Source organism: Cervus elaphus, chromosome 19 (genome assembly GCF_910594005.1).
Source record: "Cervus elaphus chromosome 19, mCerEla1.1, whole genome shotgun sequence".
Classification (NCBI taxonomy): Eukaryota; Metazoa; Chordata; class Mammalia; order Artiodactyla; family Cervidae; genus Cervus; species Cervus elaphus.
Window position 1 is genome coordinate 39,582,307 of NC_057833.1, and position 25,280 is coordinate 39,607,586.

At 48.8% G+C, this 25,280-nt stretch overlaps 1 protein-coding gene across 5 annotated transcripts; it reads right to left on the reverse strand.

The window, feature by feature from the left end:
• Positions 1-590: 590 nt before the first annotated feature.
• On the reverse strand, positions 591-25,068 carry BCL6 (BCL6 transcription repressor). Of its 5 annotated transcripts, none has more exons than XM_043873947.1 (10): positions 24,941-25,068; positions 14,583-14,621; positions 13,592-13,763; positions 11,734-11,955; positions 9,176-10,147; positions 8,444-8,628; positions 6,991-7,158; positions 5,775-5,905; positions 5,518-5,655; positions 591-1,811 (listed from the first exon to the last, which is right to left on the reverse strand). In XM_043873947.1, the coding sequence occupies exons 3-10, from the start codon at positions 13,750-13,752 to the stop codon at positions 1,668-1,670; spliced, it is 2,121 nt and encodes a 706-aa protein (XP_043729882.1). In that variant the 5' UTR covers positions 13,753-13,763; positions 14,583-14,621; positions 24,941-25,068; the 3' UTR covers positions 591-1,667. The 5 variants fall into 5 exon arrangements, with proteins under 5 accessions (XP_043729882.1, XP_043729884.1, XP_043729886.1 ...); XM_043873949.1 differs by lacking the exon at positions 24,941-25,068 and adding an exon at positions 17,169-23,224; XM_043873951.1 differs by lacking the exon at positions 24,941-25,068 and adding an exon at positions 16,843-17,162.
• Positions 25,069-25,280: the final 212 nt, after the last annotated feature.

The following is a 25,280-nucleotide window of genomic DNA, read 5'->3' on the forward strand; positions in this document are numbered from 1 at the left end:
CTAACAGACAGCGAAAATCCTCCAAAGGCACCAAGGGTGAGGAAGGCAAGAGTTGAAGCTGAGGCTTCCCATACTGTCCTTGGACCCCCAGGAGAGAGAACTTGTTTATGAAGCCAGGAGGCAAGATGAGCCTTCTTGCTTCATAGAATGAGCAAACTCTCCAAGACCCAGAGGGGGAAAGGACCCACACATTGGTGTCAGAAGGGCCAGAACTGAGATCGTTCATTTAAAGTTCAGCCTAGAGCTCTGAGTGAAAAATAAAGTGAATGAAGACAGTTTTATTTATTTTTTTGAAGACAGTTTAAAAAAAAAAAAAAAAAAAAACACAGAAAGAGGAGGGAATCAGCCAGAGATAAGAGGCAAGAAGCCCATTCAAAATCCCCGACCTGGGCGCCACAGGAGCAAAATCTGGCATCTGTGGCCCATCCTCCTGCCAAGAGCTGAAGGTGGGCCGTGCCCAGCAACCAGCCGCAAACCCCAGCCTCAGTCTTTCCCTCCATGAGCACCGCCCACCCAGGTGAAGGGCTGGGGAAACAGGCCCATTCAAGTCCTGACTCCAGCACAAGGAAAAAAATCCAGAATAAACCGACTTGACTTTTCAACATTTTATTCTTGTATTTGTACAGCTATATTTTACAACGCGGTAATGCAGTTTAGACACAGCCAAACCCTGTCTCCGGAGTAGTTATAACACAAGCATGACGCAGAATGTGATGAGACAAACATTCCCAAAGAGAGCTTAGTTAGTGACAACTCCAAGTCCCTGTGTCTGCCTACACTTCCAAAAGGGATGGCGCAGTCGTCCCCTGTTGAAAACTTCCATGAAAAAAGGCACCGTAGGACACATTGTACAGGTATATACAAACCGAAAACTAGAACAAAACTACACGTTTTTTCCTTCTGAAGCTTTTTTTTTTGTTCTTTTTGTTTGTTTGTTTTAATACACACTTTGTAAATTGTAAACCTTCACTTGCAAAAAAATACAAATACACTGAGGCATTTTAGACAAAATATTTTCTTACTTATACAGATGCAATACTTAAAATAGTCTCTTAAGTGCTCTTTCTCAATAAAGATTCTCAGATCCGTGTCTGCCTGCAGATACAAAATCGAGCCTTTAACGCAGTTTTATATTTTTAATATATCTTTTTTAGGTTTATATATATTTATTTTATATATATATATATTTATATATTTACAACTCTGCCATATATTCCTTCACCTTTGGTTAAAAAAATTAAAGCCCTCTCTTTGATAACATACCGAAGTCTCTTCTTTTAAAAGAATGCACATTTACATACAAAAGAAACATCTGATCCCACAAAACATATACATTCCTCATTTTGCAGACTAAGTCAAGTCAGAACGTTTGCGTACTCCCCCCGCTTTGATATATAAAATGATTTTGCTTTTTGCTGACATGGTTTGCCGTACACATAGGAGAAGAAGCAATATTATTTTCTTAAAGTTTTACGGCAGTGGGGGAAGGGGAGCTGCCTTGGCGCCCCGTCCCCCGCCCCTCCCCCCACCCCGCCCCCGCCAGCTATGATTTGCACTAGTGGATGAAAGAGGCACTACATCATGGGATGAACATTGTAAAGTGTTACAGTATCCTTTGGGTAGATTCCGAAAAGGGGCTCGAATGGAAAGCATCAACACTCCATGCTTCAGCAGGCTTTGGGGAGCTCCGGGGGCAGGTCAGTGGCTGACACGCGGTATTGCACCTTGGTGTTGGTGATGGCGCCGTGCTTCTGGCGCAAGTGAAGACGCAGCTGACTTTTGTGGCGGAAATGCAGGTTACACTTCTCACACTGGGGGAGAACCAGAGGCAAACTGTTAAGTCATCCACTCAGGAAACGTGTCATTACGCGAAGACCTTGCGAAGGAGATTCTCCCTTCCAGGGATGGGGCAGTTCTTCCCTTCCCTCCTGTGGGCAGGTGAGAGCCCGCAGGAATGCTGGCTTCTGCTAAGGACAAGTACACTTTGTGCAAATGTCTCTTCCCTGCTTTCCAAAGTCTTGGTCATGCTCTTCCCCTGCTTGAGATTCATTTCCCTGCTCTAAGTCAACAAATTCAAGTCTAAGCCAAAAATGCAGTTCAGATGCAAACTCTTCTAATTTTTAAAGTTTTCCTGAATCTCTCTGGGGTGAAAATAATTCCTCTTCCCTTTGGCCTCTGTAAGATTTCCAGCCTTGCCACTTAATGCCAAAAAAGCCTTGGCATCCCAAACATTACCATCCTTCTCGGATGCTTTGACAGTGGTGACTACTTCTCACTAAACTTTGTAATCTTCCCAGTACCTGTGAATATACCTCTTAGGCAATAATGCAATATATCTGAATATATTTGGACAAATGGATTAGAACAGTCTGAATTCTGCAAATGAAAATTCTGGAAATCTCAGATATGCTTTTAAGAGGCAGTTATATTCCTTTAACTTACTGTATGCATATTAGAGGGCTTCCCAGGTGGCACTAGTGGTAAAGAACCCACCTGCCAATGCAAGAGACTTGGGTTCAATCCCTGGGTCAGGAAGATCCCCTGGACGTGGGCATGGCAACCCACTCCAGTTTTCTTGTCTGGAAAATCCCAAGGACAGAGAGGCCTAGCAGGCTACAGTCCATAGGGTCACAAGGAGTCGGACACAACCGAAGTGACTGAGCACATATGCACACATAGACCTCAGATCAGCTAACAAGGCATTAGCAAGTAAAGCTGTTTCTTGTTTTGATTCCAAGAATGGGTGATAATAATTTTAGTGGAAAAGTTCTTTAAAAATAAAGTGGGTAACTAAATGTAATGTGGTACCCGGATGTAATCCTGAAACAGAAAAATATTTTAGGCAAAAACTGACGCTGCTAAGTTGTTTCTGTCGTGTCTGACTCTTTGTGACCCCATGGACTATAGCCCACCAGGCTCCTCTGTCCCTGGCATTCTCCAGGCAAGAATACTGGAGTGGGTTGTCATTCCCTCCTCCAGGGGATCTTCCTGACCCAGGGATTGAACATGCCTTTCCTGCATTGGCCGGAGGATTCTTTACCACTAGCACCACCTAGCGAGCCTAGGTAAAAACTAAGGAAGTAAAAAGAAAGTACGGATTCTAGTTAATAATAACATACCAGTGTGGATTCTTTAGTCGTGGTTAATGTACCCTAGTAATAAGGGGGGAGAAGGCAATGGCACCCCCCTCCAGTACTCTTGCCTGGAAACTCCCATGGACGGAGGAGCCTAGTAGGCTGCAGTTCATGGGGTCGCTAAGAGTCAGACACGACTGAGCGACTTCACTTTCCCTTTTCCCTTTCGTGCATTGGAGAAAGAAAGAAATGGCAACCCACTCGAGTGTTCTTGCCTGGAGAATCCCAGGGATGGGGGAGCCTGGTGGGCTGCCGTCTATGGGGTCGCACAGAGTCGGACACGACTGAAGCGACTTAGCAGCAGCAGTAATAAGGGGAAATTGCGTACATATGGTAATTCTCAGTGCTATCTTTGCAACTTTTCTACAAATCTAAAACTATTCTCTAATAAAAATGTAATAAAATATGTTCATATAGAAAATATGTCTTAAAGTAAAAATGGAAATAAACTTAGAAAAAAGTAAAACAAGTGTGCAGTGAGTAGAAAGAGCCCCAATCTTGGGAGACAAGGGCCCCTCATATCTGTGCCACCCACTGCCATATGCCCTGAGCATGGCATTTCTCTCTGAGCCTTGGCTTTCCTTTCTGTAAGGGACTGAGTCAATATACTCTGAGGGTCACTCAACTCTGATATCCTGTGTATCTAAATGTCCAGCAAATAATTATAACAGCAAGTATGTACTGGACTCTTACTATGCAGCAAACACTGTTCTGAACACTTCAGGGAATCCATTAATTTAACATAACTGTGAGAAGTAAGCACTATTATCAGGCTCAGATGAGGAAATTAAGGTACTGAGAAGATAATTAATTTGCCCAAGAACAAAAGCAAGTGAGAAGATATTCATTCAAGGAGTGATAAAAAAGTGAATGAAAATAACCACCTTTTCAGGTTAACATTTTGATATGGGTTAACCATTCTTCCTTCATTCATCTTTGTGTCCATCACTACCTACAGAGATGTCATAAATTCAGCAAAGCCAGCCTCATCTATAACAGTAGTTTCTACGCTTGTAGGACATGGGACTCTTTTTTTCAAATTAAATGGAAATTGGAAAGGGAAAGAGGCTGCTATATCATTCCAGTCCTGCCCTGCAGGGTTTGAGAACCTCAGTGATTGCAAGAGCATAGTTGGAAACCTGCTCATCTACCTCATTCTCACCATTTCATAGAGAAAGAAGACTATGGCCCAGTGAGAGGGTCAGGGTTTGCCCACAGTCTTAAAAATGGTGATTGCCGAAGTCCAAATAAGAACCCAGATATCTCAGCTCCCTGGCCAGTATCTTTCCACTTAACGGCAGAGATCAGCAAGCTGTTTCTGTAGAGAGCCAGACAGTAAATATTTCACACTTGGTGGGCCTGACATTCTCTGACATAACTACTCAGCTCTGCATTGTAGCGTGAACGCAGCCAGAGACATACGTCAACAAGTGAGCCTGGCTGTGTGCCAACAAAACCTTATTTATGGATGCTGAAATTTAAATTTTATATAATTTGCATGTCATAAAATATCATTGATATTTTTAGCCATGTGAAAATATAAAAACCATTATTAGCTCATGGAATTTCAACAACTAACCCATAAGCCATAGTTAGTCAAGACTCCACTCTAGAACATTGTGATTCCAGTGGCCCGATCATGGCCTCTTGCTTCTGGTCATCTGCAACTGTCTTTTCTCTATTTTTTTTTCCCTTATATCACCACATTTCTCTGGTTCCCCTCCTAGTCTGTGACTGCTCCTTTTCAAACACTTTAGCTCCTCTGAAGTAGACATTTAGCCCAGCTTAGGGCCAGCTGGAAGCACTCAGTAAGTGTTTGTAGAAGGAATGAATGACTCTGATGTCTATGTAATCACAGTCCAGACCTCTTTCTTAAGGCCTGGATTACCTAGCCCAATACCCTCACTTTATAGATGAGCAAACTAAGACAGATGCTGAAGCTGAAGCTCTGATACCTTGGCCACTTGGTGTGAAGAGCTTACTCACTGCAAAAGACCCTGATGCTGGGAAAGACTGAAAGTAAAAGGAGAAGGGGGCGTCAGAGGATGATCTGGTTAGATAGTGTCACTGACTCAATAAACATGAATTTGAGCAAACTCTGGGATGTAGTGAAGAACAGGGAAGCCTGGCACGCTTCAGTCTATGGGGTCACAAAGAGTTGGACATGACTCAGCAACTGCACAATAACAACAACAAACTAAGACTCAGGCCAACCTCAAGCTGGTTGTCTTTGAAAATCAGACTTAAATCTGGTCTTAGGACCATGAGAGTTCAGTGGTTATTCCACTGCTCGCCTGAGATTGAAGCGAACAGTCCTGTGGCCCCAGCCCTCCACCTCCCCGCCCCTCCCAGGCCAGCCAGTGGCCCCAAGAGGCTCACATACATGGTAAGGTTTCTCTCCTGTGTGGATTCGAAGGTGGCTCTTCAGAGTCTGAAGGTGCCGGAATCGGGTGCCACAGATTTCACAGGGATAGGGCTTCTCGCCAGTGTGGATGAGCACATGGGCACGGAGGTGGGCCACCTGCACGGAAGAGCGAAGAGCAAACAAACTGAGAGGCTTGGTCGAGGTGGGCTGCAGACCCCCGGAAGCCTCTTATCAGCACACGGGGTGGGGGTCCTTGGCCCACGCCCCCTGCTCACCTGGACAAATCTGGCTCCGCATGTTTCGCATTTGTAGGGCTTCTCTCCAGAGTGAATTCGGGTGTGGGTTTTCAGGTTGGCCGGTCGGTTGAACTGGGCCCCACAAATGTTACAACGATAGGGTTTCTCACCTGTTGCAGAGAGAAGAACAGGAAAGCCATAATCAGAGGAAGTCTCCACGGTCCCTGAGCCCTGGATTGCAAAGCAATTGGCCTTTCCTTGTGCCACTTCGGCTTTCCTTCCCTTGGAAGGGGTCAGAAAGAGGCGTCAGGGGCCTGCCATCCCTACCTGCCACCCCTCTCTCACACACACACCAGCACACCTCACCCATGACCAGGGTCAAGAAGCAGGCGGTGACATGGAGGAGGAGAGACAATGTCAGGCATGGGTCAGGGAGGGCCTGAGGTCCCAGGAACCAGCTTTGTCATCAGGATGATCTTACTTCGGGATGCGACATGTTACTCGCCTTTTCTGGGCCTCAGTTTCCCTCTCTGGCACCCGAGGGGTGAGTTGAGATGACCCAAGAAAGCTCTGCTAGCTCCTCCCTTGGGTAAAGCTGATTCAGTCAACCCATTCCTCAGAGAAATAACACTCAGGCTGCTCTAGTTTCTGTCATTGAGAAAAAAACATGCTTTTCCTTTCTGCTTGCTGCAACTACAGCTGGATTCTATTTGCAAGAGAGCTGGGACCTGAGTTGGAGTAGATGCTCAGACAGAGGAAACCAATAGAAGGGCCACATCTTCCTTCATGGAAAGTTTCTGGGATAATGGGCCCATTTAAAATGCCAGGAGAGAGGCAACTTTGGACAACAATCAGGTTATGGGATGCTACCTGGTGAAGGAATGTGAGCTGATAAGGAACAAACCCTTGGAGAGACCTGAGAGGCTTTAGCGTTTTTCTGGTTTATAAAAACCAACCTAGCTCTGCCTCTCTCAGCCAAGGTTCATCCCCTGTACAGTGGGACGAACACTTCTGACCCCAGGGAAGGTGGAGAAGCAACACAGAGCATCTCAAAGGAAAGACAAAGGGAATACAAAGTGGCTGGGTCACTAAGCCGAGATGGGACAGGGCCAGGCCTACACTCAGGCCAGGACAATCCCTGTTCCCTAACTCACCCCACCAGGCTCCAAAGCCCCACACTGCTTTCCCTAGAATCCTTGCCCCATCCTGCCCCGGGGAACCCTAGCGAGCTTGGGGATGGGTTACAGAGCCATACCCGTGTGGACGGTCTTGTGGCTGGCGAGGTTGCCCTTGTAGCGGAAGGAGGCCTGGCAGCGGTCACACTTGTAGGGTTTGTCACTGTGTGTCTGCAGCGTGTGCCTCTTGAGGGAAGCCTCCTCAGAAAAGCGGCAGTCACACTCATTGCAGAAGAAGGCCCCATTCTCTGTTGGAGGATGAGGGGAACACCAGGGTCAGCACCTCAAGAAAGGGAGGTGGGGCTCCATGGCCTCTCTCCTCTGGAGCCACTCCCAGGACCAAACTGAGCCCCCAGTACCCCATCTGCCCATTGTTCTTGGGAGCCCAGAGCAAAGGGCCTGTGAGAATTCTCTCTTTCTTAGTGTTTAGGGTCTTGGTCATGGAACCGAGAAAGGAGATGGATTCAAATATTAAGGTAGAAAAGGAAACTCACACCCAAGGTACCCATGTGGCCTGCACCAGCTTACATTCATGCACAGAAGCCCTCGGGTGAGACAGCCTCTGTCTGTGTCTCTATCTCCAAAATCAGGATAACAAACCCCTGTCCTGCCTACCTCAAAGGAGCACGTTGTATAACATCAAGCATCACAGGAATGTAAGATACGAATCAGAGTCAAAAATACTTTGAGGTCATCGAAGGAGGAATTAATGATGACTGTGGTCAACCTTGCACCCATCTAGACTTCATGTCTCCCAAGCACTTCTGAGATAGGGAGACAAAAGATGATGGTGGAAGTAGAAACAGAGGCCCAGAGAAAAGGAACTGGAGTGCAGAGCAAACAGCCAGGGAGCCAGAATGGGACAGTCCCTGCTCTCCCAACTATTGGCCCATGGCCCTATGCCAAGCCTCTCAGTGTAAGGAACTCATCTTTTTCTTTTGTCTTAAGAATTTGGAAATGACATATCATGGTGACTTACCCCTAAAAGAAGTATTACTGGGCTACCCTACTGGAGCCAGAGCTGGAGGAAGAGGGGAAAACTGGGGGTGCCAATCACAAGCTATCCAAAAATGTCAATTAACCATCTGCTCAATGAATCAAGTTCAGCTAATATTAACTGAGTGCCTACTCTGTGCTAGACTCATTAGGCCCTGTGGAAAACACAAGCATGAATAAGGCCAGATGCTTCTCCTTCGAGAATGTACAGTCTAAGCAAGGTAAGCTAACATGCATACCATCAGTTTGGGTCCAGAGGGCCTGAGAAGGCTCTGGAAGCTAGTGGTAGCCAGCCCCATCACTAGTTTTGCTGGAAGGAAGCTGAGTGAGCTGTGTGGTCCTTCTCTATTCCCCAAGAATAACTCAGATTCTTCATCCCTTGCTTTGGTCAGTCTCATTCCCTACATGAGGTCTCCAAGAGTGGGAATCTGGGCTGGTGATTTAAATGCCAATGGAATTCCAATGAGGGGCTCCTTCCAATCAGTGAATGGACACACAAACCTCTGGAGCAGACGCCAGGGCAGGGAAGGGACTCACCGCAGCTGGAATCTGAGTACTCAGACTGGGTCTCTCCCAGCTCCTCGGGGAACGTGGGGCCAGCGGCATGCAGGCACATCTCCGCGTGCTGCGGGGACTGCGAGCCACAGGACGTGCACTTGGGGGGGTGCAGGTAGAGCGGCGAGTGGCTCTCGCTGCTGCTTCGGGGGGAGCCAGTCAGGGACCTGTGGGCAGGAGGAAAGGGCCTCAGCAGATGGAGCAGGGCAGAGCCTCTACTTGGCCTCCATGCATCCCTCTTCCCTGTGCTCAGGGCAGCCCAGAGGCCACTTAAGATCAGGAACCACAGAGTTACTTATCCCCAAGCCTCCCTGCAAACAGCAGACACACCGAGATCACTGATGTGGGTCACACGGAGCCCAAACCTCACTCCCAGGCTCAGTCTCTCCCCGCCCCCAGTGCTGCAGTCCATGGCCACCCTCCGTCCAAGACAGCAGGAGGATGCCCCGTGCCATACTGAGACCAAGACCGCAGGAGCTTGGGATTCTTGGAATGCTCATCTACCATGGAGGGGAAATTCTCTCACTATGAAAATATACTGAAGCTTAAGGACCTTCCTTACTTAGGCAAATTCAGTCAATAGGCTTTAGCTCACACCTCCAGTACACTCAGCATTTCAGACAAGAGAACACAGTCTCTGCATCCTTCAGAAGTGACTCCAGAACCCTGCTCAGATAAGCCCCGGCCCCAAGTCCCGACTGCCTCTGAAATCACCTGTTGACGATGTTGTTAAGCCGGCTGGCCTGGGGTATGGTGGAGTCCTCCCCACTGGTGCTGAGCTTAGTTGGGGACTGGAGGTCAAGGGTATCAGGCTCCATGGGTGGCTGGCAGGCTGGTGGGGCAGCATAGGCTCGAGGGGAAAGGCGGCCCAGCTCTGCCTGCTCAGGCCCCTCCGGTTTGGCGTTCTGGTTGAGACTGTTGAGCACGATGAACTTGTACTTCTTCCAGTTGCAGGCTTTGGGGTCGGTGGGGCTTTTGGCCGGTGGGGACCCAGAGGTCTGGAGGATGCAGGCGTTCTTGCTGCTACAGGACTCCGTGGGTGAGTTGGGCTGGCAGTCAGACTTCTGGGGACTTTGTGGGCTAACCAGACCTTTCCTGTTCAGGGGTGCATTGGGGGGCTCGAAATGCAGGGCAATCTCATCCTCCGAGGAGGGCCGCTCTTCCTCCTTGCTGGCCTTGTCACAGGGGAAGTATGGGGCGCTCCGGGCTGAGGGCGCAGCAGGCTTGGGGCCCTCGGCCACACTGTAGTGCATGTCACTCCGCGCCTCCTGAGGAGCCGCCTCCTTGGGCGAGTAGATGGTGCTGTGGCACACACCAGGGGAGATCTCCATGGCCGGCCGACTGTACTCACTGGGCACTGGCCTGGCACTGTCGCAGGGGAGGGCCCGAGCCTTGGGGAAGGGGTTGGCTATAGGCATCCGGGCATCCCGGAGCTCCTCATCAGAGAAGAGGAAGCTGCTGACTGGAAGGTGGCCGTACACAGGGTATGAGGCTGGCGGTGTGGACAGGCCGTTGTACAAGCTGGGGGCAAAGGCTCTGCTCTCACACCCGGGGGCGTTCCTCAGCGGCAGGCTGTTCTCCACCACCTCCCGGCCCCGATAGGCCATGATGTCCTGGGGCATCAGCATGCGGCTGTTGAGGAAGTCTTCACGGGGAGGCTTGATGGCAGGAACCATCTCTGCTTCACTGCAGGAGGGAAAGAGAGAGAAGACCCCGGCCTCCTAATCAGAACCTTCCAAGTGACACTGGCCTATGAAACCCACACAGGCACGGGAGTCCGCTAGCCATAGGCAACGTGGCCCTGGACTAGGGAAACACTTGCAGTTACAAGGCAGTTCTGCTAAAAGTCTAGCAATCTAGCCCAGAGAAGCCAAGTGAGTTAGCCACACAATCAGTGCCTGTTCAGACGTGATTTTGTGTAAGTCCCATATGTACGTATACCTGTGAATCTCTAATTATTCCCCTATTATACAATGGAAAGCTTTTGGAGCCCTTATTTCATTTCATCCCTACAGAATCCTACAAGGAAGGTTGAGAAGGCATTACTGTTTCCATTTTACACATGTGAAACCTGAGCTTCAGGGAGGCAAGTATTTATTTGATGCTGGTGTCACATGTTTGGAGGGTCATTATCAAACTGGTGCTTGTGAAGAAGGAACTCACCCTGTACGATGCCTGGAGTCTTAGGGAAGTTTCCTTTTGGAGAAGAGGCAGCACGTGCCAGGGTGGGAAGCCCTGGCTCTGCAGCAATAGGACCTGGTTTCTAGTCTCTGTGGTGCCACTCAGCAGCTCTGTGACCTGCAGCTAGTTACTGAACGCTCCCAGCACCAGGCTGGACCCAGGGAAAGCACTTGTAAATGATCTTGCCACCATTATCACCCACAGGAGACAAAGAGCTCAAGCTGCCTATACTTGAAGGGACATTACATGGGCGAAGAATGGGCCAGCTCTGTCTGATTGCAGTTAACAGAGCTAGAACCAAGGAATGAAGGTGAAAGAAACCAGATTTCAACTTTCAAACTGTCCAAGGTAGAACTGCGTGGTTCTGGGAACAATGAGTTCCTTGCTCCTGGAGATGTTCAAACAGAGGCTGGAAACCTTTCTGTTGGAGAAGGGCTGCGATCACCCTAGAGAAGCTGAATCAAATGATTCTACAGAAGTCAAGGCCTAAGTGTCTGTTCTACTTAGCAAAACTCTTCACTTTTTTGGCTCTCAGGTTTCTCATCTTTCAATGATGGTCCTATCTCACCAGACCCCAGGTAGGGGGTTAGACCCGGTGAACCAAATGTAATTCAATAAATGTTCTCTCGTTTAGGAGCAGGGTGACATAAGAGATGAGTACAGCAGCCCACAGTCTGGTGGGGGAACTAAGTATGTAAATAGTTACAATGGAAGCCTAAAGGAGAACTAAAACATGCATGCAAATAGTAAAATAGAAGCAAAGTCTAACGGGAACACAAAGGGCTTTGGGACACAACTGAAGAGCTGCGGAAAGAGCAAAGTGCTAACTGCACAAACATCAATGAAGAAGCTGGCATCCAGGCGTGGTCAACAGGATGGGTGGGAGGAAAGGGTCAATCAAATGAATGGAAGGAAGCAAGAAGTGGGGATGCACGTGGCATATCTGAATAGCAGGAGTGTGCAGAAGCAATGGAAAGTAGCCTGTGATGTATCACAGAGGATTATTTTTTCTACGTGCATGCATTATCAAGGGTTACTGATCTTTTGTGATCCCTTCCATCTCCAAGGCCTCCATCCGGGTGGCAGCTCACCTGGCCTTGATGAACTTCCGGCAAGTGTCCACAACATGCTCCATCTGAAGGTACATAGCTGTGGCCATCACGGCCATGATGTTGCCCTCCCGCAGATTGAGCCGAGATGTGTACATGAAGTCCAGGAGGATGCAGAACCCCTCCGGGTTGATCTCAGGATCCAGATTGATCACACTGAGGTTGCATTTCAACTGGTCTGTGAAGATGCTGTAGAACAGGCCACTGTAAAACAAAGGAATGTCTCACTATAGCAGACATCAATTACAGAAACTATCAATTGTTTCAAACAATCAATTACAGCCATCAATTATGGGTAGCAGGGGCGCTCAGCCCCTTTATCCTGGACCTAGCTCTGGACCTTCCATGCCAGTTAACAACAGCTGCTATTTATGGAGAGTTTACTCAATGTCAGAGAGTCATTAAGCACTTTACATCTACTCTCCTGTGTTTCTCACAACCTTATAAGATAGATTCTATCCTTCTCTCCCATTACAAATGGGGGAACTAAGATCAAAGAGGTCAAGTAACTTTCTCAAAGTCACAGAACCTGTATTACTTTTGGTCTTCACTGCACAGATTACCAGAGTTAAATTTAGCACTCATTCGCAGTAACTATTTTTAGTTTACATCTTTGGGATAAGCATTTCCTTTCTTGCTCCACCACATTATCCTTATTCTAAAAATCTTACTGTATTTTTTAGAAGCAAATTGGGTATTGATGACAAACAAATAAAATGATACCTATTTCTACAGTTTACTGATTTTCTAAAAGTCCATAGATTGTTTTCTAAAAGTCCATAGATTATTTTATAAAAGTCCATCACAAGGTCAATACTCCCAGGAGAGCCAAGTCAGTGTCAAGCTATACCTCCTGGTACCATGATGCCAGGTTCAAGAAGGAGCATGCAGGGAGAGACCAGAATTCTGGACTGTCATCTGGATTCTACTCTTCCTGAGCGTGTTGCCAGAAGTGAGCTAGACTTACTAGACTTTAGTAAGTAGCTATGAAACCTTGGGTAAGGGACTTCACTTCTCTGCACCTTGGTTTCCTTATCTGCAAATCAGGAATGACAGTGTTTCCCTTACACAGTTGTGGCAAGAATGAAAATGTAAAGGGGACAAATTGATGCCTGAACACAGTAAGCATTTGGTTAGTGTCATCTATTATTTTAACTCTCTATAAACCTTTCCACTATTTTTTTTAAAGGTGCTTGTTGTAGATGTTCTATATGTCCTCTACTTGCAATCAAGATTCATGACTCTACATCAGCTCACCTATAAACGTCTTCATCTTATCATCTATAAAATAGAGTTAATTGTGCCATCCATAATACAGGCCACTTTGAAAATCCAGGGAGGTGATGGAATGTAAAACTGCTCTGAACATTTGAAATACTTGACAAATATGATGAATTAGCCAGCTCACTTTCACCAACTCACATATTCTCTGAAACACCCACGGAAATATAATCATAGTATAAATAAACACAATCACAGAAAAAAAGAGCAAAAGATCTCAAATTAACTTGCTAGAAATATTTAAAAACTCGCTTTCACTTTTCATTTTTTTCCACTGGTTCACTAAAGTCATTCTGTTTGCCCCAGACACATCTCTTCTGGAGACAGCCTCTGATTTCTTCTCCCTGTATTCCCACAGAATGGAAACGCTTTCTTTTCTAAAAGTGTATTCATTCACTTGCTACCTGGGAACCCACTCTGCCAGGCCATGTGCTAGGGACCTAGAGACAAATGAGATGTGGTCCCAAACACTGCAAGAGGCCCCCACCCTCCATCCTGGCAGCCAGAACCATCGCTCCCCTTATATCCATCATCTGCCTTCCACTTCCAGACCCCTTACCTGCAGGCCATGAGGACTGTCTTATGGGCTCTGAACTGCTCCCGGCTCACCACTATAACCACATCAGTCAAGATGTCACGGCTACGGAGGCGATTAAGGTTGAGAAGAACGTCACTGGCATGGCGGGTGAACTGGATACAGCTGTCAGCCGGCGAGGCCATTTTTTCTTCACCTGAAAGAAAAGGTCAAAATCCTGTTAGTCCTCTAGAACCTGTTTCCTTCTCACCAGGAGTGTGAGAGCAGATGACTCAGCCTGCTCCCTTGTGTTTGCTTTTGAACAATTCATGGCCCACCTCTAGGCATTTCTCTTCATGTCTGTACTAGGAGATTATCATCTTTGCCTGACTTGTTAATAGAAAACCCTATAGGGGAAAGAGGAAGGGAATGAGTATTTGTTGAACGTTTTTTCCACATACCAAACACGCCGCCAGCATTGAGAGGCAGTGAGTGAGTGACAGGGGAGAGAAAGCATGCTTTGAAGGTTAGCACGTGGGCCATACCTTTCGCAGGCTGTGTAACTTGGAACAGGTTGTTTTATGATTTCTGGGCTTCAGTTTTCCCAAATGGGGAGTACTAATTCCTCTGTGGTGGTAAAACTTAGAGATATGTGCCTGGTCCACACTAGATTCTCAAAAATCATAGCTATTCTCATCAGTATCTCATCTCATCATCCTAGCCACCATCTGTCTCTCCCCTGCTAAACTTCAGAATTGTCAGAATGCAACTGTCAGAACTGCTGGTGCATAGTAGGCAGCAAAATTGATGTGAACCAAGCAACAGGTAAGGGAAGCCCTGGTCACATGATAGTGTTAAGATAGTCAAATGCAGGGGCAAAGGAGTGGGGGGGGGGGGGGTGTGATGGAGAGGCAATCAGCTGTCCTTTATCTCATCTAAAGAAAAGTGGCACCGTTCACAGAGACACATGCACTGGCAAATTCAGAAGAAACAGTTTGTCCACAAAACTGTAAAGCGTATAATTCAATTTACTTACCCAGTGCCTTGATTCACAGTCCAAAATTTTGCTTAAAACCTGCAGGGAAGAGAAAAAACAAGCAGAAATTGATTTAATGAATGTAAGATTGTCCACTATAGTCTTATTTTAGGACACACATATTTAGTTTTACTCTGATAGCTGCAGCCTGCCAGCTGGTGCGGTTTTACCACAAGTGAGCAAACACTTTATCCAGCTCGGCTCTGATGGAAACAACAGGCACCCGAAGCTATGCGATAAAAATGTTTTTACCTTGAGTACTCAGAATACGATTTCATACATTAATTACATACACATATACACATTTACTTCCTTTTTCAAAGTAAAAAAATGTATGCCATCCAAAGGTCCTTGAGTTTATGGGAAAGAAAAAAAATAAGAAAAGTGATTCTTTCAATATTAATGAAATGATCCTTCAGGGGCCTAAAAACTCTGGATGCTTTTCAAAACCTGCCAAAATACTATCTTTAAAACTTAGAATAATTCCATAAGACCAACAAGATCAATATCTTTATCCTTAGTTCACAAGGACAAAATTGAGACTTGGGTTCAAGTGGCTTGCCCAGGACAAACAGCCAGGCAGTATCTCCTGACTGTCTGAAGCACTTAAGGCTAAATAAAGAATCTGCAGAATCCAACCTGAGATGGTTTATCTACTCTTTTGTTCTTTTTCAAAGATTCCAATCCCATCTCTCCTGGGTCTAAGATCAGATATAGTGCCACAAACTACCAAGTTTGTGCTTCCCCCTGCTGGTGAGAGATTTAACTGTGTGGTTTAGCTGAGAACTGGCTAGGGAGCACTCAAGAAATACAGACCCTCTCCAAACTGGTTTCTCTAAAACAAAATCATTTAAAGTCTAGGTGAAAGACTCTTTTATGATCACAAGTGGGCTGCAGAAACAAAACAATATCTGAACCCTCCCCCAACTCGTCTCTTTTTAAAATGCAGCTTTTCAGAGCTATTTTCCAAGTAAAGGGGCCCGAGGCCAAGGAGGTCATATTGGGCCACATAAATGGTGAGTGACCCAGCCCTAGGTCTTCTGGCTCAAATTCTTGTCCCCTTTCCAAATCAGCCTACGTGCTGTAGAACATGCAAGACAGCACCCTGATGTGGGTGAATCTCATTTTTAAGTTCCTTCCCCCACACAGACACTTTGCCCCCATTCCAGGCTGCTGAGTCTTACCAAATGAGCACTCTAAAATGAGAGGTTTCCTTGAGTCTGTAACCAAATACTCTGACATTTCTCTGTGGTCCCAAGTGCCAGTCACTCAATCTCATCAGCTTCAGGGTTAATGTGTGCATGTGAGTGAGTGGAGGCAGGGAAGGAAATGGGGGAAGGGAGATGATAGAAAAAGACAAAAGAACCTATTTCCTCCTCTCCCCATCTGAACTTGGATTGGCAAAGAGAGATACATGGAATGGGTCCTAACCAAAGTTCAATGATTGTCTCCTTGGAAAAGGAATGCTGCAGACACATGTGAGGTTTATTTATAAACCTTCTCCTCTTGCCCTATGGAAGAGATCCCTCAACAACTCTGGAATACTTAAGGCTGTCCTTTAACCAGCTTAAACCACCCTCTCGCTTGTGGATTTCCAGTCACACAGACTCTAGGAACCACAGGAAGTGCAGATTTGCCATTTCACCTTGATAAGTGGCAATGACTCACTCCTGATGGGGAATGAAACAAACAAACAAAACAATCCTGGGTGCACTGTCAGTCAGGCTGTAGGCTGGGCACTTTCCACTGTAAACCTCTCAGCCTGACTTGACCAAATAATGCACATACACTAAGGCCCCTGTCTTTATTAAGTCCACTCCTTTCCAAGCTAGCTTTATCTTAGGAACACCCCAAAACAGTGAGTATATAGGTCATGGTGGGTGTGGGCACCCACTAGATGCTGCAGGTGTGGGAGCACCACTAGCATTTGATTTGCTTTTCACAGACCACTCAGCTGTTTCTCATCCATTATTGTGTCTGATCCTTATTAACAGGCCCCATTTACTGGGAGGCCAGTGAGGCTCCAGGGGATAAGTCTTGCCCAGGATCTCAGAACTACTTCCAAGCAAAACCCAGAAGAAACCCTGCCTACTAGCTTCAGCCATCCCACCAATGTCAGCACAAGACTCCTTCCACAGAAACAACCAAGAGAGCAGAGGTGTCAAGAAGCTGACATCTGCAAGAGCCCAGACCTTTCCCGACGCCATCCCAGCGCCAGCCGCAGTGACCGCCAAGTGAAAGTTAGACTGGTCTTTTTCACCTCCATACACTTTGTCTCCTTTGGCGTTTTCCCTGTGTAAATGAGGCACCTTGAGAAGGCAGACCCTTTAAAGGGTTTGATGAAAAACGAGGGAATTTCCCTTTAAAAAGGGGGTGGGGGGCAAAGGTAAAGAAGACAACAGAAAGACAGGGAGAGACAAGGGGTGGGAAGGGCGAAGCCAGCCTATATGAAAGATCCCATCCTTTTCCTCCCACCTCCAGAGGTGGCCCTCTTCTCTTGCTCACACACAAGGGCACAAACTCGAGCCCTGCTGCCGGGCAAGCCGGCGCAGATCGGCAGATTGGCCCACCCCCATCACACCGTACCTGTCTGCTAGGGACCGCCCACCCCCGGGCGTGTTGCCTGCACCGCGGCGCGTCCACCTCGAAGCCCCCCGCAGGCGCGGCGGAGCCCCGGCGATAGCCGTGAATTTGGTTACATTCAAATAAAACTTTTCGTGCACCTCGGTAGCTAACATTATGTGTGCCTTTTTTTTTTTTTTCCTGTTACGCCGTCAAGGCAGGGGGCAGTGAGGGGAATGGCACAGCCCTCTCATTCCCGGAACACAGTCGATCTCAACTCAGCGGATTTCACAGAACACTCTCTGCCTATCGCCGGCTCCAACGAGAAGTAACTTTCCAGGAAGCTGCCGGCCCCGACGGCAGCCAGGATCGCTGCCTGCGCCGCTCGGGCCGCCGGGGATTCACCCGGCGAGGGGGGGCCGCCCGGGGAGGCTCGCGGGGAATACGGCGCACTTTCCCCTAAATCCCTCGTCCGTGCCAGGTCCAGGAGTCTGTTAGGGTTCACCTAGTCCAACCCTGCCCCCACAACAATTTTATAAACAGGGAAAGTCAGGCAAGTTAGCAGCACAGCCGGCTCTAAAAGCCAGGATTTCGCGTTCTATCCCAGGCTTGACTTCAAGTTGTCCCATTACGGCGTTTGCCTGGTGCGTCTTTTTCTCTTTCTCTTTGCTTGCCCCTCCGCCCCCGTCCCCTCGTTTGAAAGGGAGTGGCCGGTTGAGGCCTCAAGGTCAAAAAGATGGAGTCCCTAGAGCTGAGGGTCTCCATCCAGCGCGCCCCAGCCGAGCTGGAGGAAAACTAAACCGAAAGCCCCTTCCGCCTACGTTGGCAAGAAGGAGAACCCAGCTCGGCTCGATTTCCGCCCAGAATAGAAGCTGCCAGGCCGAACCTGGCTAGATTTCGAAATTTCCGAATCCGATTTCTCTGAAACCATAGATTAAAAAGGTCAGGATTCGGCACAAGCCTGGACTCAAACTCTAGCGTGTTCATGGGCGCGCTCCAAGGTTGCCTTGCCCTCCCGGGGCGCCCCCTTCCTCGGATTTAGAACTCTCGGGCGCCATCTCCTAATCGGTCTCCTCATCGGACTCCGAGAGGCACCTGCGGGACCCGGGGTAGGGAGTAGGGGACGCGAAAGATGCAGCCTCTTAGGCCGCAGCCCAGTCCTAAAACTGGCGGGTAGCGTCACACTGCGCCGCGCAGCGCCTCAGCAGCGGGGGCGGGGTCAGTAAAGACTGGGCCTCTTTAGCCTCATAAAATCCCACTTTCTCATCCCTTCGCCCGGTGGAATAAAGGTGAAAGCGAAGGCTGCAATTTAATGCGGGATGGGGTGAGAATCTAGGAAGGGAAGCTAAAATTCAGTAAATGCATTTGTTGGAAATTAGGAGTCCCCGTGGTTCCGGGAGCTCAAACCTAATCCTGTTTTACCGCTGCCTGACACTAGAGAGAGCCCTCCATCAAGGCTTAAAACCGACTCCTTGTCGCCCCGCCCCTCCTTCCCATTGACCTAGTTTAGATTGAGTCTCCGGATTTGGAAAAAGCCTTTCCCCCTCCCCCCTTCTCTATCCCGGTCGGGTTTTGGATTATTGGTAATCTAATAACTCCAATAACTCGTTGAGAAATCCAGAGGAGAATCTGGAAGTGCCAAGCACTCTTTAGAGGCAGGGACGAGGCATTTTAATAAGGCCGGAGCCGCCGCAGTGGAACCCGCATCAGGGCTCTGGCCGCCTCGCTCCCTTTCTCCGCAGCGTCTCAGCTAAGGAGCCGCCCGGGTCGCGTCTCGGGGGTCTGGCGGTTGGGGCGGGGGTGGGGGTAGGGTCAAACCGCCGAGTTGTTTTTGTTCTGAGGGAGAAACACCCCCTCGCGCTTTTGTCTGGGGGGCGAGAGGGTTCGGACACCGTAGATGAAAGTGAATTTGATAACGCGGTGGCCTCTGCAGTCGCTTTGGGTGACCAAGGAGGTGTTCAGGGACATGATGTCCTGACTTTCATTTCTATCATACTTCCTGCCAACAGCGCTCTTGCAAGCCTGCAAGCTTCTAGGAAATGCAATAAAATAGAGGGATGTGTTTTATCAACAAGATCTGAAGAGGAGCTGCAGAAGGGACACTCCCCGGGCTCCCAGCTCGCGACTGCCTTCCAGAAAGGGCCAGCAGTCAATGCCAACAGACCACGAGCAAAGATATTTTGGCCATCCTGGCTGGAGCGGGCTCGGCCTTTGCAAAAAGGCTGGCGGGGGAGGGCAGAAGCATGATCTCCCAGAGCAAACAATGCCTTTAAAAATCCGATCTGGACAGAAGTCAGCCAAGGTCTTTATTCACGTTAATGAAGATGGAAGGCACTAACTGTCCTTGGAAAACGATGAGTCAAACTTGACCGCTCTTCAAACACGTCCCCAGATTCGTTTCCAACCCGAACAGAAGCGCGTTTCTCCAACGCGGCCTGCAACAGCTCCCGCAGTGGGAGAGGCAGAACTTGATTCCTGCTGACCAGGGCGGTGGAATCTACGGCTTCTCCCGCGGGTGTGCGCGCCAGTGGTCGCTAGGGGCCGCCAGGACGCGGATGCGCGTTTGCCATCTTAAGTTTTGAACTCCAAGCGAGAAAACTTTACTGAGAAGCTGTTGCGGATTACACTCTGCCTGTCCATAGGACCCACGCACACAACTGATTTCTCGCCAATCCACTAATCAAAGTTTGTAAGTGGGGGCGGGGGGGAGTGGTCAGAGCTATTTCAGGATCCAAATGTGAGCCTCCGACACAGTGAGGTGCAATCTCTGCAAGTTTAGGGACGGGGCTTTAATCACGCCCTAACACACGCACCACCCCCTCCCCAAGATCTGAGGCTCCAACCCCTCAGCGCTTCAGTGGGCTTTTCAAAGTCTGTTACTGAAAATCTTGGGCCATACTTTCTAAACAAGTTCCTCGGAGAAATCTGGGTAAGGAGCCCTTTCCCTTTACGGTTACCTAAGAGGTTAAAATTATGGCTCCCTCTGACTTCTGCTCCTTTTTCTCAGCTACCTCGAAGGGGCGGAGACAAACTCGTCTTTGACTTTAAGTCACTGACCTGGAATTCAGAAGCTTAAAATCTGGTTCCGGTTAGGTTACTAACTCACCATTAACCCTCACATCAAGCCTGTTTCCTCACTGTAAAGAGCTGTATGTCCTAGAGCCCTTGTGCTATCCCTCCACTGTAGACTTTGCCCCGGGAAAGGCCACAGCGACTGGGAGGCAGTGTTTTCAAAAGGGGGTGCTTTTTGGTTCTCTAAGCAGATGCAGATATCTGCCCGTCGCTGAGCGACAGTGGATGGGGTAAGCATCCTCAGGCCTTCTAATTTTCATCCGCCTTACCAAAACTTTGGAGATCGGGTGTCCTCCTCATTGGAGGGTGCCCTCCATCAGTCCTAGCACCTGGTTGAGATACTTGGGGACCCGAAGGTGACGCGGTCTAATGCCCAAAGCGGGGAACTCGGCCAAGACCTACCACTAGGTGGCGGACTCAGTCCGTCCGAAAACCGCCGCGCGACCACAGCCTTCCACCCCTGACTGCCCCCCACCTTTCTGCTGTTGTGATGTATTAGGGGGAGGGGATTGCCTCCATAGGGCAAAGCAGGAAAACATTTTAATTTACAGAAGGTAATTCGTTTTTCCCCATGCTCACACCTCTAGCAACCACAATGCAATATCTGAAGCTGCGTGCGTGTATTATACGTAGATTTTTCCAGCCCTAAATGTATTGGGAACAGAAAGAAAGAATGCACTTGTCTTCAAAGAGCAGGATGGCACTCGGCAGTATTGGCAGAGGTTCCTGTCGACCACCAAAAAAGTCGGGAATAAACTGATTCCCACGGAGAAAAAGGACCCTGGAGGCCAAGGGCAGAAGAAGGGTCCCACCCAGTCTTATAGCGCTTGGCTAAATCGGGGATGGGAGAGTGGGGACGAGTTGGTCTTCTGGTGGGGCTGTGGTCTCGGAGTGGGAGGCGGGCAGGGTAGGGAGGAGCCGTCCTGGCTTCCAGTGGGGCGAGGAGAAACCGGCCAGCTTTCCCACAACCCAGCACTCTCGCTCCGATCACTGCGGCAGCTTTCCCACTTGTTGCGCAGTGCAGGAAGCTGGCACGCGCCACACTACTTTAACTCCCAGAGGTCTCCAAACCGGCTACAGATCAACCTGCCGCTGCCCCTGGCAATCCACAACCCTCCCTCCCCAACCAACCCCCCACAGACACCATCTCCACCGCCAGCAAAAACTACAGGACTTCCAGTCAGTATTTTTTTTTTTTAACACCAAAACATTCCTTCTTATCTCAATATCAGACAGGCAGCAGAATTCGGTTGCCCAGAGAAGTCAAGTCTAAGGCGGCGGGGGGGGGGGGGGGGGGCTACTTCCGCCTGGAAAACTCGCCTATTTAAAGCCAACCAGGCAACCCTCCCCCCACCACACACACAAATACACACACACACTCGAACTACTTCGCCTATTTTGACACCATCCTAGCTGGAAACCGTTTTTCTCCCTCCTTTTGAGAAATCAACTTTTTTTTTTTTTTAAGCTAGCTTTATCTCTCCTTCCTAAAGGAAAAAAAAAATCTTCATAAGGTCATTTCACAATATTTTTCAAATATTTGACTTTTGCAAATAGATAGTTTCATCCACCGAGGGGTGGCGCTGCCGCACCACCTCCTCTGAATCTCTGAATTTTTCACAACAAAGTGGGTTGTGAGTGTGGCTACCCAGCAAAGGAGAGAGGGAAGGAAGAATTTTGACATCTAGTCATGGCTACCATTTACTCAACCAATAACTGGAACTCTTTAAGGCTCAGCTAACGACAGCTGAAGAGTTTAGAGTCCCATTCCTGTCCCAAACCCAGAATAAAAATGGGACATTTGTTTTTCAAGAAAGCAAGGGGTAGAACCCTTAGAAACTGAGCATAGAGGAAATAACCAGTTGGAGAATTCCCACTTCTGTCTGCTTTCTCCTTCAAGTTGCTCGGTTTTTACAGATAGCCTTATCGTCACTATCAACAGACCCTTAAAATCAGTCAATGCTTGGGCCTGCAGTATTGGAAAGTCTTCCAAGTAGGATACTGGAAACTTCTATTTATAAATGGGGAGAGAGGGGACTATTTCCCATCCAAAGGCTTCTATTTTGGCCTGAAAACTCGACTACAGTCATTTTAGGAAGGGAATGCCCATCTCCTGGTACTCCCTTTCCATTTCCTCCTCCTCCAGAGACACATTATCTTTTCTCCTTTAAAAAAAAAAAAAGCATATATTTTAAAGCGAGAATGTGATTTCACCTCGTTCCTTTCGAGCTCATGTTTGCTACCTCCAGGAATAGCGTGTGGACTAGGGCCAGATGAACTTCAACTTGGGCTGCAGATTTACGAGGTTCTGTTCAAGTGCCAAAGGCTCTTGGTAGTAAATAGTGAGCAAAATAGATACCTGTCTCCTGACGGATCTTGCCGGCCCCCCTCTTAATTTTTTTCTTAAGTTATTTATCAAAACCACACACACCTTGCAAAGAAAAAGGGAAACTGGCAGTCTCTGTAGAGGAAGCCAGTGGCATCGCTCTGAGCCACAAACTGTATTTCTAAACAGCCCTTTCCCTGGTTCCTTCTCTCCTGCCCCATTTTTTTTTCTTCTTTTTGACAGTAAAAAAATGCATCTGCTGACATTCACTTTACTTTAAAAGGGGAGGGGGTAAAGCATTACAAGATTTTCTCCTGGAAACTATAAACTGATTGAACAAAAAACCCGAAAGGATTAAATCAGTTTCCTGGAGGGGATGGCGAGCTCAGAGAAGAGGTCAGGGACCCAGTAACAGTTCTCGACTTTGAGCGCCCAGTTTGGGGCCATTCCTTCGGCTCAGCTGTCAGGACCCCCACCACCAAGACAAACGTTTCGAGAAAGGGCACAACATAAACAGGATCTTTTTCAAGCTTTTTTTCCTCTTTTTTTTTTTTTTTTAATTTGTAGGATTGTGTACTTCTTTTCCATGGGATAGCTTTTAAAACTCAATTATTGCAACACGAGTTCCATTTTTGGCCAGAGTTCCAATAACACGGCATCATAACGGCAACGCAATCTACAGTTCTCAAGACATTTACCACGGTCACTACATCCGGCAGCGGAGTGGCCCCCTCGCTCCCGCGGCTCCCCAGCGCAGCCGATTTCCGAGGCTCCGACTCCCTACCGGCTCCCGCCCCCGGCCGCCGCCGCCGCCGCCTTCCCCCATTCCTACTCCCTCGAGGAGAGCTACAGGTTGCAAATCCAACCAACCTCGCAATCCATTTCTGCAAAATCACTCACAAAGATCTCCCCTTCGCGCCCGCGCCCCCTCCTCCCGCGCCAGGTCCCCCAGCCTGGGCCACAAAGTGCCCTTCTCTCCTCCCGGGTCTTGCACGTAGGAACGCGGGCTGGGGCTGTTTGCTTTTTCCCTCGCCCTGTGCAAGGACCTCGGGAATCTGAAGCCTGACGCCGCTACTCTCCGACCCGCAGTTTTGGTTTTGTTTGTTTTCACAAAGCTTGCACCACGGGAAAAATTAAAATTTAGGAAAGCGGGGAAACAGCCATTGGGAGCTAACACCGAGTCACGCAGCGCCCAAAATACAAACACCGCGACCGCCAGAAATCCCGCCACCTTCCCGCTTGGCTGGGCCGTCCTGCGAAGGTTCCCGGAGTCCCCGCATTCTGAACAGCACCGCAGGTGCAAACGCGCACCCCTTTCCCACCCCCACCCCCAAATCCCCATCCCGCCACAAGCCTCTCTCCCCAGGACCGGGAGAGGGAGCGCGCGGGGGTTCCCGACTCCCTAGACTGCAACCAAGAAAGAATAATTTCCAAACTATTCAACATCCCCGCCCCCAGGCAAGCTAAACCTCCCCCAAAACGCAGGGGAAGGGGACACCAAAACGCTCGGATCTCGTTAGGAAGATCGCGGCTCAGAAAGGAAACAGTAGAACCCATACTTCATCTGGGTTTATGAAGGGAAAAAAATAAATAACCACGAGGAGTTCGCTTGCATTTCTCCTCCAAAATCTCGGCTTGGACGTGGGGAATCTAGAGGACCGAGGCCGGTGGAAGGGAGCCAGCGGGGCGAGCGAAAGGGCAACCTCCCTCCTCGCCTCCCGGCGTGACCAAGAAGGACGGGAGAGGGGAAGGAAGGAGAGGCGAGGGAAAGAAGAGGGAGGGAGGGAAGGCGAGGCTGGAGCGAGGGAGCAAGGAAGGCAGTTTGCAAGCGAGAAAAGAGGGAAAAAAACACAGCCGCACGAATCCAGCGAGATCACAAGCCGTACGCAAGCAGCAGCATAAAGAGCGAGAGCGCGAGCGCGCGTCCTCTCCGCCGTCTGGGGCCAGACAGCCCCCAGACTTGCCCGAATCACCCCCCAAGCACTGTCTCGTCCTTTCTGCTCCGGCCGCCCCCTAATTCCCCTCCTTCCTCTCCTCCACCTCCTCTTCAAAAACCAAAACAACACAAGGGAGGGTGGCAAAAGCCTCCCCAAACCGGCCAATTCACTCAAAGACAACAAGAATAAAATAATAAAAATATAAAAATCTACATCCTAGAGTGGGAGAGACGTGGGACTAATCTTCGGCATTTATTTTAACACCTGACAGCTACAATAAATAAATATATACATTTACATCAATAGATACACATAGGAAACTTGGAGCCAAAGCATTTGGCAAGAGCAGAAAAAAAGAATTAAAAGGTAAAATAATGATCATGAGCAGCGGCGGCGGCAGCGGCACCAGCGGCAACAGCGGCGGCGGCAGCAGCAGCGGCGGCAGCAACAGCAATAATCACCTGGTGTCCGGCCTTTCCTAGAAACTTCTTGCATCACCACTTCTAAGAACCCCAGTTCTAAGAATCAACAGAGCTCAATTCTCGGAATTTGAGCTGGGGACTTTACCACTGCTACGTGGCAGGGGAGGACTCGGTGTCAGCTCTCTGCGACTTTTGCCTCCTCCGGGCCATAAAAAGCCCTCCAAGCCAAAATATTTTCTCACTGTCAGGCAGATTTCGGGGTCCTCACAGGCTGGACGTCTCGGGTTTGGAGGTTTCGGCGCGAGGGTCGAGGGGCCGGACGGTGGCCCTCCCTCCCCGGCCCCCGGTCGGTGGTACAGCCTGCTCCGCCACCGTCACG

What these genes read in the sequence shown, in the direction of transcription:
- BCL6 (XM_043873947.1), bottom strand. Translation starts at nt 13,752, where the DNA reads ATGGCCTCGCCGGCTGACAGCTGTATCCAGTTCACCCGCCATGCCAGT. An exon ending in CTTAACAACATCGTCAACAG is followed by an intron (nt 8,629 to 9,175) that starts GTGATTTCAGAG and finishes TCCTGCCCACAG; the next exon opens with GTCCCTGACTGGCTCCCCCC. An exon ending in CAGGAGAGAAACCTTACCAT is followed by an intron (nt 1,812 to 5,517) that starts GTATGTGAGCCT and finishes GTTCTCCCCCAG; the next exon opens with TGTGAGAAGTGTAACCTGCA.